The sequence below is a fragment of the Lepidochelys kempii genome, chromosome 1 (assembly GCF_965140285.1).
Source record: "Lepidochelys kempii isolate rLepKem1 chromosome 1, rLepKem1.hap1, whole genome shotgun sequence".
Taxonomy (NCBI): Eukaryota; Metazoa; Chordata; order Testudines; family Cheloniidae; genus Lepidochelys; species Lepidochelys kempii.
This window is the reverse complement of record NC_136380.1, coordinates 244,831,548-244,853,166: the sequence shown is the minus strand read 5'-3', so window position 1 is coordinate 244,853,166 and position 21,619 is coordinate 244,831,548. Positions and strand designations below refer to the sequence as shown.

The 21,619-nt window shown below is 40.6% G+C and overlaps 1 protein-coding gene across 4 annotated transcripts in view; it reads left to right on the top strand.

The window, feature by feature from the left end:
- DENND5B (DENN domain containing 5B) overlaps positions 1 to 21,619 on the top strand; it is a 167,768-nt gene that overhangs the window by 85,551 nt on the left and 60,598 nt on the right. For all 4 annotated transcript variants that reach the window (XM_073321423.2, XM_073321415.2, XM_073321442.2 and 1 more), the window contains 3 exons: positions 6,580 to 7,246; positions 14,995 to 15,182; positions 20,530 to 21,066. In XM_073321423.2, the coding sequence (XP_073177524.1) occupies positions 6,580 to 7,246; positions 14,995 to 15,182; positions 20,530 to 21,066 (1,392 nt within the window). The remainder of the gene's footprint in view (positions 1 to 6,579; positions 7,247 to 14,994; positions 15,183 to 20,529; positions 21,067 to 21,619) is intronic.

The window sequence follows — 21,619 nt, the reverse complement described above, 5'->3', positions numbered from 1 at the left end:
TACTTTACTGTTAAGAGTAATTGTGGTGAATTAAGTTGCCATCAAATGTCAGTTTACCTTTTTATAGATGGGTTGTAGGGTGGCAGAAAATGGCTGTAACTTGGGCTCTGTGAGGCTGGATGTTGGAAAGTCAGAATCTGTCAAGCAGTATCCTGAAGAGATGTGTATAATTAACTCTTTTATTGTTCCCTACTGGTATTGTTTGTGCCTGCTAAAGTTTAGCTTCTGGAATGCTACTAGTAGCAGCAATTGTGCATTCCTTTATTTGCTTCCTCCCATACCTCCTCCCTGTCTTTTGGAAAGTAACTTAACGTATGAGTACCGTGGTAGCAGTATTGCCAACGCCAGCCATTCAAAACCCACGAGTGAGGCTACAAATTCACGTGTCTTAAACGACACTCGGTTCTCTAGAAACTTCAGCTGAATGTGCGGCTTCAGAAGGGCTAGTGGAACGTTGGGAAGCGTTAGGAAAGGGGTAGAAATGAGAGGAAATGTAATGCCACTTAATGAATCCATGGTTCACCCACACCTCGAATACTGTGTCCGGCTCTGGTTGCCCAAGAGAGATTAAAAAGTGAGGTGCAGTTCAGCTTAGAAAAGAAATGCCTGGGAGGAGGGGGTATGATAGAGGTCTATAAAATCATGAATGGTGTGAAAAAAAGTGAGTAGAAAATTGTTTGCACTTTCACAAAAACCAGCGGTCACCTGATGCAATTAACAGGCATGAAGTTTAATAAAAACAAGAGTACTTTTTCTCTCAGCGTACAATTAACCTGTGGAGCTCATTGGCATCACAACATCCCATGGCAAAAGTATAACTGGGTTCAAAAAAGAACTGGATAAATTCATGGAGGATGGGTCCATCAATAGCTATTAGCCAAGATGGTCAGGGATGTAACCCCATGCCGAGAGAGACCCTAAACCTCTGCCAGAAACTGGGTGGGGAATACAGGTGGATCACTTGAATTACCCTGTTCTGCTCACTCTCCCTGAAGCTCTGGTATTGGCCACTGTCAGAAGACCGGATACTGGGCTAGATGGACCCCGTTGTAACTGGCTTTCCAGATGGACTACATGCAAATATTTTATTTAGAAAAAGTAAGAAGCAAATTCTTGATAAAGGTAGAGAAATATAGTGAAATGGCATATGTCAGCCAAGTGGAGGGGAGGAATCCTTCCTAAAGGATTGTAAAAGGCTGTAAGGTAGGAGTGTTGCAGCCAATAGAATGTGAGAATTCTTAATGGCATCTTGTCACAGGGCGCACCACTCACCGTTGTCCTGGCGCCGCCTGCTGGTACTCTGGGGATCAGCTTGAGCTGTTTCCAGGTGCTGGGGTTTTAAAAAAAAACAAAAACCAAGTGTGCAAGATGCATGATAAAATCACAGTAGTTGTCAACACTAATACCATGGTAGCAACTATCACTGTTAATACTAAGCAGATACAGACAGATATGAGACTGATGATGCTATATTAGACATCTTGCATACTGTATGTAGATTTCAATATCAGCTCAGCTCCTAAATGCACAGCAATGGGAACAGTGCAGTAGTTACAGTAGGTCTATGCAATATCTTGCATCTGCATTAGATTGAAGGAGGCAGGACAGTTTAATGTGGTAATACCTAAGCTACTGCATAGGCCACTTCTGCCAGCCAGTTTACAGGAGAGGTTGTTAATGTTCATCTCTGAGTAAGCAAAACATGCAAGAAGATGCAATGAAAAATATTTTCAGAATATAATGGGTATTCATGAGAAAGCTGTGATGGTATTAGCGTACAAAAATTGTATCCGCCTACATAATTTTTATTCTGTCTCCTTATAGGAGCCTGGTTAAAACAAAATAATTGTATGAAACAAAATCTTCTGGGGGGAAAAAGTCATTTCAGAGCATATTTACCACACATATGTTCTGACAAAAGCAGCAATATTTACAAATAGTAGGAATACCCGCTTTCACCTTATCCCTTGAAAACCTTTATCATTATTTTGATCTAAAATGTCACTTAAAGTAATATTTTTTCCTCCTCCTAATCACTTGAGCCAATTATCGGCCTTCTTGATCTCTCCTTTTGTTTTGTCATCCTTTGCCTCCGTCTGCTTTATATAAGCTGCAAAGGCAATTTCCTTGGAGGAGAAAATGCACAAGTCTTTGAAGGTTAATCTGAAAGTATTCTGTTATTGCTATATGCTTAAGGAATTACAAATTCTTTATGAAAATCATCTAACAAAACAAAAGCAAAAAACTCAAACTATACCATTCTGTCTTTAGATCAAGTTTCCTTTCCTATGTTGCAGTGTTTCCCAAACTTGGGACACAACTTGTTCAGGGAAAGCCCCTGGCGGGCCGGGCCCTGCCGCATCCGCAGGTTCGGCCCATCGCGGCTCCCACTGGCTGCGGTTTGCCGCTGCAGGCCAATGGGGGCTGCAGGAAGTGGCGCAGGCCTGCAGTGGCGAACCGCAGTCAGTGGGAGCCGCGATGGGCCGAACCTGCGGATGCGGCAGGGCTTGGCCCGCCAGGGGCTTTCCCTGAACAAGCTGCGTCCCAAGTTTGGGAAACACTGCTGTATTGAATAGTAAAGACATTACTTGCATTCAAATATTAAATACCTTTTATTTTTTCCATATTCACTGCTTCCTGGGTTTATCCCACCTAAAGTCATAATCTTCTCTAGCACTTCCTCAGCATCCGGTTTTGATGTTACAATCTGGTGGTTTTCAGGCTGAAGTTTTAAGTACAGAAGACAGTAAAAACTTAAGTATGTTGCTGAACTGGGCCCAAAAATAGGAGTTGTATTTCTTACGTACATGTATAGCTCCACTGAAGACAGTGGGCCTCCTGGCATGTTTCAAGTTACACATGTGCTAAAATACCTTGCTTAACTGGGGCCTTAATGTAAGAAAATATTAAGATAATAAGAAAATATAATAAGAAAAAGAAAGAGAATGAAAGGCAGAATCGCATCTCAATTATTTTGGTAGCAATGGGTACATTAAAAATGCTTATACAGATGGCAGAATTACTTGAAAACCAAGAACACGTCCATTGTTCTTTAATTTTAGATTCTTGCATTTTTGTACAGACCTGCAATAAAGATGACGTTAGTCTCCCAGAGAAGAAAGTAAAGTTATTCTGCCATATCTAGTCTGTTTACATGTCGTTGGCAGATCTTTAAACAAAGTACTTTGATTGAAAGTTTTTGTAAACGTAAATTGAAATAATTACATGGTTACAGCCTGTTCATGTACTTGCAAAAACAGTGCTTGGAAAGGAGTAGTGAGGAGCAAAGCTTTCATTAGACAGTTTCCCTTTTATCTTGTGGTGACTTGTCTCTGGTACACCAGTCATAAGGGTGTATTTCCATAGCACTGACACATCCATCTGTCAGCTGGACCTTGTTGATTGGGTGATGTTGCATTGAAACCATCTAATGCCTGGTCTCACTTTCTGGTGACATTGTAAATAAGAAGCAGTCAGCATTATCTTCTGTAAATGTAAACTAACTTGTTTGTCTTAGCAATTGGCTGAACAAGAAGTAGGACTGAGTGGACCTGTAGGCGCTGAACTTTTACATGGTCTTGTTTTTGAGTGCAGTTATGTAGCAGAAAATCTACATTTGTAAATTGCACTTTCATGACAGAGATTGCACTTCAGTACTTATATGAGGCGAATTGAAAAATACGATTTATTTTATCATTTTTACAGTGCAAATATTTGTAATCAGAAATATACAGTTTGATTTCAGTTACAACACAGAATACAATATATATGAAAATCCAGAAAAATATCCAAAATATTTAATAAATTTCAATAGGTATTCTATTGTTTCAGTGCACAATTAAAACTGCGATTAATCGTGATTAATTTTTTTGAGTTAATCGCGTGAGTTAACTACGATTAATCAATAGCCCTAGTTGTAAACTTTTGAAAGAACAACCAGAATATTTTGTTCAGAGTTAAGAACAATCTCTGTTCCCCAGGGCGGGGGGTTGTAACACTGAGGATCTACTGTATAATTAGTTGTTTTAATTCCCCCTCAGAAAGACGTAGTCAGGAGGTAGGCAGCTCAAGACTGCTGAATCATCTGGTTTTAAAAAAAAAAAAGAAAAAAGAAAAAACAAGGAAATTATTTAGGTCCTGCCTTGAGAGAGTCTTCCACAATTCTTCTAGTTCGCTCAAACCTATTTTAGAGTTGAATGTGAATTCTTCTCTTCAAGAACCTTCCTTTAGGATTTAGACTCTGCTTTGTGATCCATATGATAAACCTGGATGAGTGTATGCTATTGACTTTCAGGGTGCTTACCTGAATATAATATCCCTGTGCATCAAGACCATAACGTGTTTACGGCTTTTCTTTTTGGATTAATGCTAACACTTGGCCCCACCATTTTGGCTTATCTATAGGGTTCTGCAATTTAATAGTCCCCTGGTGAGCTCTTCCCTCATTGCAAATCTTCCTGTCCTGCCCCTCTCCTTTATCTTCTGCTCCCTTTCCTCCTATCCTGTTCCAAGTAGGGTGACCAGACAGCAAGTGTGAAAAATCAGGACGGGGTGGAGGGGTAATAGCAGTCTGTATAAGAAAAAGTCCCAAATATCGGGACTGTCCCTATAAAATTGGGACATCTAGTCACCCTAGTTCCAAGCCTAATAATATTTGCAGTGTGTTGGCACTCTGTTTTGCAACCACTGAGTTGAAGTGTTGGTTTACTGTGTGCTGTAGGGCATGCAAAAGATAATGAAGTTTAATAGGTGTTGATTGTGGGGGAAGGTCCCCTACTGGAGGATTTCAGAGAGAGATGTTTCAGAGTAACAGCCGTGTTAGTCTGTATTTGCAAAAAGAAAAGGAGTACTTGTGGCACCTTAGAGACTAACCAATTTATTTTAGTCTCTAAGGTGCCACAAGTACTCCTCTTTTTTTAGAGAGAGACGTGTGATACTTAAGTGTCAGACAGCGGTAGTCTAAACACCCTGTGGTCAGACTTAATAAAGCTATGCCCATTGTTCCCAGTGTCAAAGCCCAGTTTTCAGAATTTAACATAGTTTGGGGCAGACTAATCCAGTAAAAGTTATGGGATACGTATTATGGAGACTAAATTCAATAATTAAAACATGAAATAGAGATTTTACTCCTCCTTTCACAGAGAGTTTGAATGCAGCTGTAATGACAGAGCTACTATTAACACTTCAATAACAAAACTGCAAACCTTTTCAGTTAATATGTGGCTGCTGTTCAAAAAGTGGCTTGAGCTGCAATTTCATGGTTTATGTCAGGAATGCCCATCAATTGAATGAAATCCTTTTATTGACTCCAGGTCATTTATTACCCCATGCATTAACTTTTACAGTAACATATAAAAATAGGTCTGGATGATTCATGGGATTGCTAACTGGATGTGAAATCTGGCTTCTATGCCATTGAGCTGAATCCTGCTGAGGTCAGTAGCAGCTGAAACTTGTCGCCATGTGACTGTTCACTGGTCTTTCAATGTGAGCTGGTGTTGATTAGGAATGGACGTGTCCATGCTTATAAAATTATCCCTGTTTACCTCTTCCAAGGAGAAGTGATTACTCCTGGTCCAGGTGAGACATTGCAGGGGGGGGGTCTACACTGTCACTTTTTAGTCAGTTCTATGTTGTGGATAGACACTGATCCTTAACCGCGCACCAAGCCAACCTTTCTCTCACTTTTCACTGTGCTCTTTGAAGGTTCCGTTCCTTTCCGTTCTTTGCACCTTCCAATTTAAAAAAGTTTTAGTTCTTGTTTTAAAAATATTTATAGATTGTTTTGAGCATAATATGGTTTCATGCTGTAGCATGATTTAAACATGTTTTGCAAAATTGTTTCACTATTTTGTATTACATGGCTGATGGTTTTCATAAAAAATGTCTGGAAAATACCTTGGGTTATCATTCTAGGGCTACATTTCAAAGAAGTACTTATGTAAAATAGAATCATTGTAAAATAACTTGACTGATGAACCAAAAACTACGTTTACATTGAATTCCTCCCCCAATCAAAATAATGTTTTACTATTTAGGTAAGAAAATAAACTTTCTCCTGTATAAATGTATTTATTAATGGATTATCAGTTATTTATTCAGTTTATTTTTTTAAATTAAAGATAAGCATATACCATAAAGAACTTTTGTTGAATTTTGGTTTTGATGGTATGTGATTTTTTTTTTTTGCCCATTTTCATTGTGCACTTCAGCAAATTAGAAGTGATATCTCATTGGAAAGCAAAAACTGAAGGCATTTGTCATGCTTAAATACATGTGATGTATTATTCATTATTAAGAATAATTATGTGAAGTGGTGCTTCTGAGTTGGTAAAATAAAACCAAGTCTAAAAAGATCTTTCTTTAAGCAACATTTTTTTGGGTATGAGGCCAGACTGTTCATTTTCAAATTTATTTTAAGAGTACATCTTTTAATCTAAACTGTTAGTAAATTAGAATTATTGGCATATATATTAAATTTTATTTTTTCATTGCCTGATCTGCTCATGGAAGCAAAAAATACAAAATCTTAAATGATTTCAGGTTAAATACTGATATGATTATCTTTTTCTTACACAGCTGTGTATGCCTAAAGGGCTGTCTTTCAGGACCCAGACTGACAACAGAGACCCGCAGTTCCACTCATTTATAATAACCAGAGAAGATGGTTCTCGTACTTACGGATTTGTGCTCACTTTCTATGAGGAGGTCACAAGCAAGCAAATTTGCACAGCCATGCAAACGCTTTACCAAATGCACAATGCAGAGCAATACAGCAGCGTCTATGCCTCATCTTCTTGCAGCATGGACTCACTTGCAAGCAGCATTGATGAAGGAGATGCCACTTCCCTGGCCAAGCTCCAGCAGTACAACTCATATGACATCAACAGAGACACATTATACGTATCCAAATGTATATGTCTCATCACTCCTTTGCCCTTCATGCAGGCTTGCAAGAAGTTTCTTATCCAACTTTACAAGGCAGTTACCTCTCAGCAACCCCCACCTTTACCACTGGAGAGCTATATCCATAACATTCTCTATGAAGTGCCCCTTCCACCCCCAGGGAGGTCACTGAAGTTCTATGGGGTTTATGAGCCTATCATTTGCCAGAGACCTGGACCCAGTGAACTTCCACTGTCTGACTACCCTCTTCGAGAAGCCTTTGAGCTGCTGGGATTGGAAAACCTTATCCAAGTTTTTACATGTGTTCTCCTGGAGATGCAGATTCTTCTGTATTCACAAGGTAGGCTATCTTTCTGGATTTGTGTCTGATCTAATCAGACAATTCCTGAACAACTGCAGTGCTGAAACGTCTGTGAACTATTCGATTTCAGGGGATTAGTGAGACACAGTGTAATAAAAATAAATGAGGCTTTGCTAGTGAAAGGGCTAAGTAATTTGTTTCCTCTAGGCATTCTGAGTGTCATTTGTTTAATTATGCATCATATTCATGACAGCTAGTGATAGAATTGACTTAATTGTCATCTTTAAACTGCCCTTGATCAGCTTGCAAGACAGCACAAAACTAACCCTCCCTTCTGCAGGAAATTACATTAGGTAATATGTCTTGCACAAAGCTCACATATTTTCTTTTTGATGTGACAAATTTTATTAAGATGTTTATGTTCTAACCTTTGAGGCCAAACTTTGAAATTCATCTGGGGGTTATAAGTAGAAATGAAGTTGTCTCCTTATGGGCCTACTGGCCTCTCAAAGTAATTACTTTCATGAGGATGTAGTTGGTGGCTTCTGCTTGACACCTTGGGACTGCACTCAAAGGGCTGGTGCAGGTTAAATACGTTGGCAAAGCTGTCAGAGAGGCATCTTGCACAGATCCTGTCTACTTGTAATGTTTTAATGAGCTTTTGGGAGTTAGGTTTTTCAGGAGAGAAGGTTCAACACTTCCTATTGACTGTACAAGGACTCTGATACAGGTTTCAGAAATGTCTAGTTCACAGTACGTAGGCTGCGAGGCTTAATGCTGGATCACTGCTTCTTGTATACTACAGGGCTGCTGACGAGGGCCCAGATTTACAGAGCTATTTAGGTGCCTATGATGCAGATGGTCTCATAATGTGATTTACTTTCAATGGGAATTGGGTGCCTCACCTGCTTTGTGCGGGAGGGAGAGCTCAGTGGTTTGAGCATTGGCCTGCTAAACCCAGGGTTGTGAGTTCAATCCTTGAGGGGGCCATTTAGGGATCTGAGGCAGAAATTGGGGATTGATCTTGCTTTGAGCAGGGGGTTGAACTAGATGACCTCCTGAGGTCCCTTCCAACCCTGATATTCTATTCTTTTGTATTCTATCATTTTGTAGGTTGTACTAGGTGCCTATTTGCAACCTTAGTTGATCTGGCCCTAAATTAAAATGCATACTCTGGGGAGAAGAGAAGTCGGGGCAGGTTTTCAAATAAGAGTGAGTAAAGTTGGGCATCTAAATAGGTGTCGTATTTTTTGAAGATGCTGAATATCCACAACTGCCACTAAAGTCAGTGAGAACTCCAGTTGATCAGCACCTCTGAAAATTGGGCCATGTTTGGGTGGGCGGGGAGAGGCTGCCTGAATATGGGTATAGATGCTGAACTTCACGTATCAAGTCTGAAAATGCTGCCCTTGTCATAGACAAAGTGAAAGTTAATAAACGTTCAATAGTGACACCATTGACAAAATAGCTTTTAAGTATACCAGAAGGGGAAAAGTGACACTGTCACCTTAAATAGTTTGAAAAAGATGAAATACAAAATTTTTTTGAATTTTCTGATGGAGCATCTGCAGTGAATTTTTTTTTCTCCCCTTCCCCTCCCATCCCCACTCCCAGAAAAGTCTGAGATATCCTTGACCCAACTTTGTTCTTTGTCAAGAATTGTCTACATTAGACAGTGTGGTGGTGGGGAAGTTGTACAGTACGTTTTGTTTGACAAATGAAGCAATTGTGTAATTATACTGCATCATAATTCACATTTCTAAATGTGCAGAGTTGAGGCTAATGTGCAGCTTACATTTTGGTATGTTTGACTTTTTGTAACATAGTTTTTTCATATTTCCAAGAGTTCTTTAAAAAGAAAATGAGATTTCTTTTTTGTTTAACTAAATACCACTGAACTTCTATTGTACTAAGCGCCTGAGATCTAGCAGAGAAAGCTTCTCTCTAGTAAACTCCTGTGAAGCTTTTATCGTGAAAGAAGCTCTTGCCTTGTTGGTGTCTTCTTACAAAATAAGCAGTTACAGTGCAGTGTCATGCAGACCTGTGCACTTACCAATGCTTTTCACTGTGCAAATAAATTAAGCCACACTGTGCACATATGCATGGCTTTCTTTCATCTGCAAACTTCACAAGCTCAGCTGGAGAATCCAGTGCCAAATATACTTCATGTGCACGTGGTGCAATTATCAAGAGGACACGACTGTCAACTCAAAATCAGTTTTCACTGGAACACCTAAATGTATTTCTCGGGGAGGTTATTGGTATGTCAGAATTTACCTTTCAGCCCCCAACCATTTCAGAAGTAAAGCTGCTGCTATATACCTTTAAAACAAACTGATCTTTTCCCCCTCCCACTGTTCTCAAAAATGTCTGAACCTTTTTTTTTGTTTTTGGTTTTTTTCTAACTTGCCAAAAAGTCAGTTCAATTCACTTCAGTTACAAGGAAACCCTGAAAACTTGAGCCTGAAAAAGGAGCTTTGGACAGTTAAGTAATGTTGTAGGGAACCTATGTAGTTGATTACTGGGCACTGTAATCCCCCCATTAATCTAACAGCAGAGAAGACCATTACCTCTAGAGTGCAGGAAAAGGAATTAGTATAACCTGAGGTCAGAAGGACACCGCATAAGAACAAGCAGTACAGGTGGAGAAGGCAACAGCTTGGGAGCTGGCTGCAGAGGGGAGGTTTGTGAACTGAAAGACGGGTGGAGGGCCTGAGAGCCCACCAGAGATACACCCAGTGTCTGGCAGAGACCAGTAGTAGCTGCGGCAGGAGGACAAAGGATTTAACAGAACACTTAATTTTGTATTGGGGGACACACAGACATACCCAGACACACACTCTATTAAAAGTTGAGACCCGATATATCAGCTTAACCATCTGAGAAACAAGTGCAGCTCTGTGTTTGCTATCATGCTGCTCCTCTGTTATACTCTGAATCCAGATTTAAACACAAGTGAAGGCTAGGGAACCAACTGTAACAATTTCAGAGTGGTAGCCGAAATCAGATGTTAAAAAAATTATAACATTCAAAAACCAGTCAGAAAACACTTCAGTCTCCCTGGACACTCAATAACAGAATTAAAAGTGGCAATTCTTCAACAAAAAAACCTTGAAAAATGGACTCCAATGGGAAACTGCAGAAGTGGAATTAATTTACAAACTGGACACCATTAAATTAGACCTGAATAAAGACTGGGAGTGGATGGGTCACTACAAAAACTAATTTCCCCATACTAATTTTCCCCTACTGTTACTGATACCTTCTTGTCAACTCTTTGAAATGGGCCACCCTAATTACATTGGCCTCATTACCACTACAAAAGTGATCTTTCCCTCCCTTGGTATTCTACTGTTGAGAATAGCCCACTTCCACTTCAGTTGAATTGTCTCGTTAGCACTGACCCCCCTCTTAATAAGGCAACTCCCATCTTTTCATGTCTTGTGTTTGTATACTTGCCTACTGTATTTTCCACTTCATGCATCTGATGAAGTGGGTTTTAGCCCACGAAAGTTTATGCCCAGATAAATTTGTTAGTCTCTAAGGTGCCACAAGTACTCCTAATAGTAACAATGTAATTTGCTATTCCCAGGCACTTCTAGCCATTAGGAACAAAGCAACTCACATGGACTCAGGGTAAGGCTTTCTGGATTCAGAGTAGCAGCCGTGTTAGTCTCTAAGGTGCCACAAGTACTCCTTTTCTTTTTACAGATACAGACTAACAAATTTATTTGAGCATAAGCTTTCGTGAGCTACAGCTCACTTCATTGGATGCGCAATTAACACTTTCAGTGTTGCCAACCCCAACCATTTTAAAAATCATAAGTAAGATCCACCAAAATCATGAGACTTAAAATAATTCTCTTATGTACCTTCTGTTGTTTTAACATTGTGCTTGAGTCACATTTTTAAGCTGTTCTCCACAACCCTGAGGACTAGAAACTTTTGATTTTAAATAAATAAAAAAAAAAATAAAGCTGAGATTCTTATGGTCACATGCCTTCAAGAGCTGGGGCTTTAAGAAGCACACCAAATATCACAAGACTTGGAGAAGAAAAAATTGAGTTGGCAACACAACTCTTCTAGCTACTGAACTAAAGACACAGTGTAACATTGTAAAATGTAACAGTGTAAAATATTTTATAATACAAGACTTTATGCAAAATTTTTCTTCTTTTCTCTAGTTTAGTAAATAAGATTTGTCTCAAGACTTTTATTTTACTTTCCCTTGTGACTACAGAGAGGCAATAGTATTGTAAATGTATGGTCTTCCAACAGTTTCCAAGTAAATAACATTCTGTGATAGTTGCTATAATTTCCCAAGGATCAGTAACAAAATGCTACTGGCGTGAGATCTCTGCTGGAGAGAGATGAATTAAATTGTGGGCTCTGCAGAAACCTAGGCAATCCATTTTGTACATTTGCCTTCCAAGGGATTTAAACATGAGAACGTGTGGATAAAACAAAGATTAACTTCTTTTAGCTCAGGCTGTTTCTGCTTACTGTAATTTTGAACGTTTCCCAAGTTGTTTTTAGAGGGATTTGAGTAATTGCTTCTCAAAGATTAAATATATTTGTGTATGTTTTTTAAGCTTGGGGGAAATAATTCTGAAGACCGAACTTGTGTGTAAAACTGTTCCCTAAAAGAGATCTTGGTTCTCAGTATACTGTCTCTGTGGTCCAGCATATATTAATCTTGTGCAAGCATAAGAACGGCCATATTAGGTCAGACCAAAGGTCCATTTAGCCCGGTATCCTGTCTTCTGACTGTGGCCAATGCCAGGTGCCCCAGAGGGAATGAACAGTAGCTCAGTGGTTTGAGCATTGGCCTGCTAAACTCAGGGTTGTGAGTTCAATCCTTGAGGGTGCCATTTAGGGATCTGGGGCAAAAATTGGGGATTTGTCCTGCTTTGAGCAAGGGGGTTGGACTAGATGACTTCCTGAGGTCCCTTCCAACCCTGATATTCTATGATCCTATGAGGAGAACAGAACAGGTAATCATCAAGAGATCCATCCCCTGTTGCCCATTCCCAGCTTCTGGCAAACAGAGGCTAGGGACACCATCCTTGCCCATCCTGGTTAATAGCCATTGATGGACCTTATCTAGTTCTTGTTTTGAATGACCAAGTGACTTACATGAAAATCAGTCCATCTAGGATATAGCTTTTAGTGTGATTAAAGAAAATACTATTTTCCATTTTAAAAAGATTAAGAAAGGTCACTAAAATAAGTGACACACTGTAACTTGCTGGGTAAAACAAATTTTACATGAAACACATCTGTATAAAATATTTATCTTTTAATTCAAGAAATACCAAGAGAACAGTTTCCCAGAGGAATCTGTGAATGTTCCCTTCCATCCACCAGGCCTATGTTTTGCTGATCGGGCACTTTCATTTTTTTCCTCATGCTGCTATTCACTGGAAAATGTTGCTGACTCTGGTAATGGTTAGGCTAGTTAGCAGGTCACCTCTTTGTTTTTTATTTAAACAACACTTTGCCTCCCGATTAGTTGCATACAAAGTCTGTCCAATGGAGCAGCTGTAAGTCTATAAGACAGCTATACACCAGCAACAGAAGACAACCCAAATCCCTGAATCTGCCCTTCCCCCACACTCCCAGAGTGGAGCCAGTGGCGCTCTTCCTGTGAGGGCCTGTCATTTCACCTATCAAGCCTGCCAAGCCTGTTCACGGGCTCCGTAGATTAGACATAACCTAAGTCTTTTTATATAAAAGATTGGCATTTTCTACATCCCTTAAATTTGACCTCTAAAACTTGTATGATTATTAATAAATGTATGATGTGTCTACATAATACTGCCCTTGGTATAGAAGACTTCTTGTGATTATCAAGAGGCTTGACTGAGTTTTATTAGTAGACTAAATGTTACGAGTTACTGTTTTAAACGCTTCTTAACACAATAGACACTAGGAATAGAGGAAAATATACTACAGACATACCAATATGTATCTTTGTATAGATAGACACTCACAAATAGGTGTCTTATAAATATGCCAGCTCCAAACTTTTACTTTGAAGTGTTGGTAGGTATGGTTTTGAGACACAATTTTGAGACTCAAGCTAATAAATACTTTAAGACATTCTGGCTCTTAGCATTACGGAATGAAAATACGCTTTTGGTGAGGGTGAGCTTCAATAAACCAAGGCTATTTTTCCACAGATGTCAACAAGAGGTAGAAAACATTATGAAGTTTCAGATTGTATTCCCATGCTTATTCATGCGTATCATGCTAGTGAGCTCCCGAAACCAATGCAGTTTCAGGGTGCTAAAGTTTCTGATATAATTGTGATACTTTTCAGAGTCAGTGGTTGGCTTATTTACCAAATGGTGTTGACCAGAGTGATGGCCTGTCTGCCCACGGTCAGTCAGTGGGACTGTAGGAGAGGTTTTACACATGACTGCGTGAGATGTGAAAATTCTTTTTCTGTGAAGTAGAGAGAAGAGAAGAGATAAGAAATTAACTGAGCCTGGCACAAATCTGAGGCTGGTGGCTACAGGCTTTTTTGACTGTACACTTGAAAATATTTTTAGTTGCCTATTGTTTCCTTATGAGAAAACATGTTTCTTAATTAATTTTTTTGTGATTTCCATGTTAAAGGAAAAATCTCTATAGAAGTACAAAATATTTATTTATTTGGAAGTTGCTGCAATCTGGGGGAGGAGCAATAAGCCTGTTAAATATAGTTGAATGGCTCTCATGAGTTAATGGCCATTTGCCTATATTGGTAATGGACAATTTTGCAGGTGAAGATTTTCCATAAATGTGGCAAACCCTTTGATACCAACATACACTCTTTAATACATTGTGCAGCTTAGATTGTCCCATTTATATAATGGATATCTAGTGGCATTAAATTAATCACTTTGTTTGAATATTAAAGAAAAAAATAACTTACTATTGAAGTTGAAATAGTTACCAGCTTTATTTTTAAAATGTGGCCATGGATTGGTGACGTAAAATGAAATTTTACTTGTATTAGTGCACAAACATGTCTATATGGACAGTAACCGTACACGGGACTAAAATCTCTCTACTCTGACTTATGAATTTGGAAAAGGAACAGAACATAGGTGTGCTGCATGAACAGAATGTTTCTCTGAAATTTTAATTCTCATTAGTTTTATCCTCTAGGATTTTACTTGATAACTCAGCCCAGCAATTGTTCTTATCTGGAAACTACTGTTAATGTGTGATCTAGATTTCTCTCTTGGAAAATGCTTGAAAAACTTAAGCAGTTGTGAAAAAGGATCTGACAGCAATTTTTCCATACTGTTCATTCCTTTCTCCTCTTGTCCCCTGCACGAAGATTATGCTGTTATTAAACTGGACCAAATCTTTTTTTTTTCCTGCTGTACTATGATTAGGATGACCCAGGTGTCCTGTTTTTAAAGGGACAGTTCAGTTTTTTGGGACTTTCTTATATAGGCGCCTATTACCCCACCCCCTTTCCCGTTTTTTCAGTTGCTATCTGGTCACCCTAACTATGATGAGCAGTCCTTTAGTGGACTGGTTTTGATTTCAGGTCACAGTGGAACAGATCTAGATAAAATATCAGTGTTCTGTGTGCAGCAATTGCTTGCTGGGATAATATTTTTTTAAATGTGTATTTTTACTGCAACATTTTAAAGAGTGTGGTTTATTTAAAATCAAATCTGAAGTATTGCAAACTATACTTACATTGCTTTATAGCTCCCATCTCCACAAAGCTGATTTCAAATCTTAAAGCCAAGAGATACTTGAATGCCTTTTTTCTTTCTCTTTAGATTATCAGCGTCTGATGACAGTAGCAGAGGGGATCACCACACTGCTGTTCCCATTTCAGTGGCAACATGTGTATGTTCCCATCCTTCCTGCCTCTCTCCTGCATTTTCTTGATGCTCCTGTCCCTTACCTGATGGGTCTTCAGTCCAAAGAGGGAACTGACCGTTCCAAACTAGAACTTCCTCAAGAGGTAATTACTGCATGGAATTGTCAACCTTTGTGTTTTACTAACCCAACTTTAAATATTTAATCATTATTCACGCTAGTCTCCACTGGAAAGCTGCCACAACATAAACAAATGCCCAAAAGAACTTTGGCACAGGTAAGACTCTGCTTAGAGAGGCTCTAGGCTGGAATCTTGCAGGACAAAATTAAGAGATGCTATGGGAAAGCCTGCACAACAAGTACTAGTCTATGTGGGCCTGACTTCAACAATTGCTGTTAATCCTTTTAACTGCCAAACTCTTGTCTTTGCTCCTCCAGAGAGATAGATTTACTAAAGTAAAAAATCAGTAACCACAGTAGAAAAGACTGTTCTGACAATCTTTTCTCCACCAGCTTGTGGGTATGGAGAGAGTATGGAAAAAGACTTTTGTACCTCTGAAGCTCAGGAGGTTCCTCATCTTCTCTGCTTCACGTGCCACCCCTGTAACTCTTTTATCAAAGTCACAATCCTTGATGGAATTCCTTTTAGGGACAATGCACTGGAATTGATGCAAGGATTGCTGTTAAGTGGCACAGGGCCTTTATGTGCACTTCCCCCTCCCCACAACATGGAATATCCTAGCTGTTTCCGGTGTACTCCCAGACCCTACCTGCCCATGGATGAGCTTTTGGGAATTGTGGCTGGGTCTGCCACTAGACCACCTGCCTGGCCTTAAATGAGTTATATTTAAAGTTTATATTTTTAGCTAAGGTCTCTGCATGAGTGCATGTCTGAGTACTAAAGTCACGTAAATGTTTTTAAAGTAACTATTATAGGTGCTCGAGTTACACCTCTGTAGACGGAAGATCTCTCTATGCAATACATTGTGGAAAGTGCAAACTTACACCCCACTCCCCCACGGTGCCTTATCAGTGTGCCTCCTCTGACAGTGAGAGGGTAGTTGAGTCTCTACTTGCTCAGTCCTTGGCCCCTCTGAGACTGCTGGCTAGTGAGTTCTTCATTGACAGTGAGGGTAGGGATGGAGTGTCGGAGTAAGAATTGGACTACGTTCATTTCAAATAAGCCCCTGGACATCCATCGTAATGGTAGTGACTTGGGTTACTACTAGGCTGAGCCATATTTGAGGTGGTGATCAAGAAGTGAATGGTGGTAGGTTAAAGAGCCTGTCTTCTGAACTGTCGATAGGCTTTTTCTGGATTTCCCTTCACAATAAATACATTTTTCTAAAGACTTATTTGTGTTGCTGTAACCGGGATGGCGAGTTACAGGGGCCTGTGGTGCCTGGGCTCCAGCAATATTCAGGGCCAGGGCCCCAGCTCCACCAATGTTGGGAGCCGGGTCTCTCCCCCGGCCCCTCCCTGCTGCCCCCACCCCTGCGCGCCTCCCCTGTCCCCCTAGCGTCCCTGCCTGATTAAAAGCAGGCACCACTCCACACTGCTCTGCCTTGCCTGAGCTGCTGGCTGCTGCTGCTGCCTAAGGCTAGATTACAGTACAAGAGCAGGCTGAGGCAGCTGGTTGCTGCTGCACCAGAGAAGGGGAGGAGGTGCACAGGATTGGCAGCCCTCCCCTCGCCTGACACCTACCGGGAGGCGATGTCGAGGGGGTTTCCAGACGGGATACCTCTGAACCTCACTCACCTGAGCAGCTGCTGTGGGTTCCTTGAGTGTCTGACCCTGTGATCCTGCCCCCTCTCCCCATGAGCAAGGGGCAGCTTCTCTCCCTCCCGCCCCGTGAGGCTTCACTGTGGGGCAGCAGGGGAGGAAGCCACATATGATGGCAGCCCCCTCCCCCTCCAGCACCTACCCGCCACAGGGGAGGTGAGGGGGCTTCTCTGGCGTGGGGGGGGTCCTCTCTCTCCCTAGCCCCGGGGCAGCCTGTCTGCACCCCAAGCTCCTCATCCCCTGCCCTGCCCCACCCCAGAGCCTGTGCCTCGAAGCCAGATCCCTCACCCCCTGCACCCCAGCCCAGACCCCTCACCCAGTGTCCCTCCCAGAGCACATCTCCCACACCCATTCCTCCTGCCCCAGCCCAGACCCCACACCCCAGTGCCCTCCCAGAGCCCGACACCTCCCCCCTCCCACACCCAAACTTCCTCCCATACCTTTAGGGAGGTGGAGGGCGGGGGCACGACTTGGACGCATTCTGGGCACCACCAAAAATTCTACAAACCTGCTGCCCTGGCTGTAACACCTAGTCAGCACAGTGCCATTGTCCCATGTCTGTGGGGTTCCAACGGGGATGGAGCTCAGCTGTTCTCAGTGGTGGCAGATGAAAGAACAAGAAGCAATGGTCTCAAGTTGCAGTGGGCCAGGTCTAGGTTGGATATTAGGAAACACTATTTCACTAGGAGGGTGGGGAGCACTGGAAAGGGTTACCTAGGGAGGTAGTGGAGTCTCCATCCTTAGAGGTTTTTAAGGCCTGGCTTGACAAAGCCCTGGCTGACATCATTTAGTTGGTGTTGGTCCTGCTTTGAGCAGGGGATTGGACTAGATGACCTCCTGAGGTTTCTTCCAATGCTAATCTTCTATGATTCTATGTGACAAAGAGATGGTTCCTTAAGTGCTTGAGGATAAGTACTTCAGTAAGAAACCAGGCAGGAATGGGGCTGGGAAATGTTCAGTGCAGAATTTCTGCCTAGAACCAGAGGCAGAGAAACGGTGCTGGGATAGTATTGCTTTATAATAAAGATCCTTTTTCAGTGTTAGGAGGAAGTGACTTTGATTCTTTGCATATGATGATAAGGTGGTTGTCAATAAGTCTTCTCTTGAATAAAGTGTCCTAACCATGTGAAACTTGCTGTGTTTTAAACACAAAGAAGTTATCTAGCCATGCTTTTCAAAAAGGTTGTGTTAATACAGTGTAATTATTGTGCTCTCTTTAGTTACCAGATAAATTTTAAAAATTACATCTTAATGTAGTGGCCTGGTAATACTAATGTTATGCCAAGTTAAATGTCTCCAATGTACAGAAGGTAATATTTGGGAGGAAAAACTAACTGTTAATCAACTTAATAGTTGGAAAATGCCAGCAGTTATAAAAGATATTGAGTGCCAAAAACAGGTACTCTGAACAAAACAGTTGTAGAGCTATTTCTTCTTTTTTTCTAAATATGCACCACATATTCTGGGGAAGTACTATATTAAAGGGTATTTATTTTTTGATGCTTTATTATGTTCTCCCATTCTATATGTGGGCAATGGTTAATCTCATTTGAAAAGTAGCTATAGTATGTGGTTGATACAGTATGTCATAACAATTATGGGGGGGAAGAACCTTGAATTTAATAGAGAAGGTTTTGAATCTGGACTTCATGCAGATTAAAAAAATAAAAAGCAAGCAGAAAATCCTCTTAACACATGAGTGATGATGAAATACTGTTCACTTTAGCATTCCTTTATTGTTCAGGCCAAGGGACAGCTTTTCAAGCCCTTGGTCTAAATATAAACCATTTGTGCATTAGAGATAAAATTCTAACAACTGGCCATCATGCCGCCTTAAGGTTACTAATCTCCTTGCATTTACTTTAATCGTCAGATCTTTTTTGAAGAGGAAAGTGAACAGGACACCTTAAGGGATTTCTGAACCCAAATCTCATTTTAAAATTTTGTAAATCTTATGCAGAGCTGAAATTAAAAAGCCTTTGAAATGCAATATTGATAGATAAGACGGTCTTTGAGCTAAGAGCATAGAAAGAATTGTGCTACTGTGGGTCATTAACCATTTCATAAATATATATGTTAAGAAAAGCAGATTGCGCTTTATACTGAGCAATAATTTTATTTGCATGTGTTCCAACTTTATTATAGTGCATTATCACTGTTTTCTATTTTAACCAGCGCATTTTTATATCACAGAAAGGATTCATGTGTAATTAATGTCAGAAATGTCCTTGAAATTAAAGAATATTTTCTAAAACAACTCTAGGGGTTTGGTTTTATTTTTGGTTTGGTTCACTGTTGCATTGAATGTTGTCCTGCTGAAAATTAATTTCCTTAACCTGGTCTGGGGATTAGCCTATAATAATATATAATCTAATTTTGTTAGAAATGGAGTGGATATTTAGGATGCACTAGAGAAACCGAAGGCATCCTGGTAACCAATTAAATATCAGTTCAAAGCCTAACAAGGACATGTTTCTGTTACCCTGTGAATATGTAGGTCTCTTGTTCCATAGATTTTTACATCCGGCTGGAACATTTTAGAACACGGTACCCTTGAGAAACTGGTTTGTTTTAGCACTTGCTTTAATCAGCACAGTGAATTCATAGGCAGTGAATTTCAGATGCAAGCTGCAGTTCAGGAGAAAAAAATCAGTTACTGTTTTCATTGTGCCATTATTCCTTAGGGTGCACTTGCAATGTAACTAATTTATATATAGGATTTTCTCTCTGTGAAGCTTCTGAAATAAAGTGTCTACTAAAGTAGACGGATAACTGCACACAGTTTTAAAGTCCATGGTCCAAGATCATCCCTGTGTTTTTAAAAGCTGCGTGAGGGAAATAGAAAATCTCCTCCATGAGGAAATCCTCATGGAAATTTCCCTGCATGACACATTGGGAGCCAAATTTTGTTCCTCAATGGGAATGCTGCCATTAAAATATGGCAGATCCCCAAGGATCTGTGTGGAGGCGCTGCAGTCCCACATTGTGGCTCTGATCCCATCAGGATCCTCTCCCCACCCCCACTTCTTGGTAGCCTAGCTCCAGAGGCTCCCCTGGGTGAAGTGGCTGCCAGGAAGAATCCTCAGAGAAGTTATAAATGCCTGTAGCTACGTTGACTCTTGTGGCTAATGTTCAAGTGGGCAGAGGGAGCAATGTGATTTTTCTCCCCTCACCCTCCGCCTCTTTCATAGACCCTGTGGGCGGGGGGGACCCTCCAGCAGTGTCTGGGTGGCAGGGTGAAGGGAGGTGTCCCTTTGTACCACAGACTCCCCAAGCCCTTTTCTACATAGGAGACCATGCTCACTCTGTCCCCCACCCCACATGGATCTAAGGAGGTGCAGTCTACCTCCTTGATTTATAAAGTCACACATTTTTAAGTATTGCCATCAGTAAGTCCCTAGATTTATTTCAGTAAGGCCATACACTAGTGGACTCCCTAAGTCACTTTCCTATATGGCTGCTATTCTTATCTAGCACTCAAACCCAATAAATATAGTAAAAGTGGATGTCACCAGCTGGTGACGTGGAAATAATTCCTCATTCTTGATATGTTTTTGGGGGTTTTTTTGTTAGTTCGTTTAAAAATCAAGTTGGAAAACACAAACTAAGATCTGGGATTATATTCTAGAGGTTGAGAAATAAATTTGGAGCCAATTTCCCATTTTCAAAAATGTATATGTAATTTTTTTTAATTGTTTTTGGTCTTTCAGGCTAACTTGTGCTTTGTGGATATTGACAATCATTTCATAGAGCTGCCAGAGGAATTCCCCCAGTTCCCGAACAAACTGGAGTTTATTCAGGAAATCTCTGAGGTTCTCCTTCAGTTTGGAATCCCTCCGGAGGGTAACCTGCACTGTAGTGAGAGTGCCACCAAACTCAAGAATCTTGTCCTTAATGACTTGGTCAATGACAAGAAGAACGGAAATATACCCAGCAACACCATCAACATGTACGAGTTGCTGAAAGGCAATGAAACCATCGCCCGTTTGCATGCTCTAGCAAAGAGGACGGGAGTGACGGTAGAAAAAATGACCATCACAGCTTCTATGGCAGAGAAGGAAAGGGACATAAAACTGCAGTGTGAAGAAGAGGAGCTGAGGGACTATAAACTAAATGTGCAGCTTCGTGAGGTCTTTGCCAACCGCTTCACTCAGATGTTCGCGGATTATGAGGCCTTTGTCATTCAAGCTGCACAGGATATGGAGTCATGGCTGACCAACAGGGAACAGATGCAAAACTTTGACAAAGTAAAAACAACCAGAAGCCTTTTGGTTTAGCTGACTGCTATTGGGTGAAATAGCTACATTTTAGTTATTTATTCATCGCTCATCTACTCCAGAGTCCTGTGCCTTTTGATATACAGGGTTAGAACCTCAGTTGGTGTAAATCGGCATAATTCCATTGAAGTCAGCACATGCAAATATAATTCTAGCTGGTGGCTAAGCAGTTGACGGAGCATTACCTGTGACTTTGTTCAAAGCGTAGTGATATATAAGCACTCGCGTACTGTGGGAATAGGTGCATTCATGGAACTTAAAATATAAATCCTTTTATAGTGACACTTTCTTTAAAGCAATACTTCCCTTGCTTCCATCTAGACTTCCTTTTTTTCTTACATGGCTTTGCAGTGAAACTGACCATTCTTTTTCTCTAATATCAAACTATGGAAAGAGATGTGATGTCAGAAACCTAGCATTGTAACTTTAGCTTTGTGAAGAATGAAAAGTAGGCTGTGAGAGGTTGGGGAGCCAATGAGGAAAATCTGACATGTTAGTAAAAGAAACAGACTGACTAGTCACA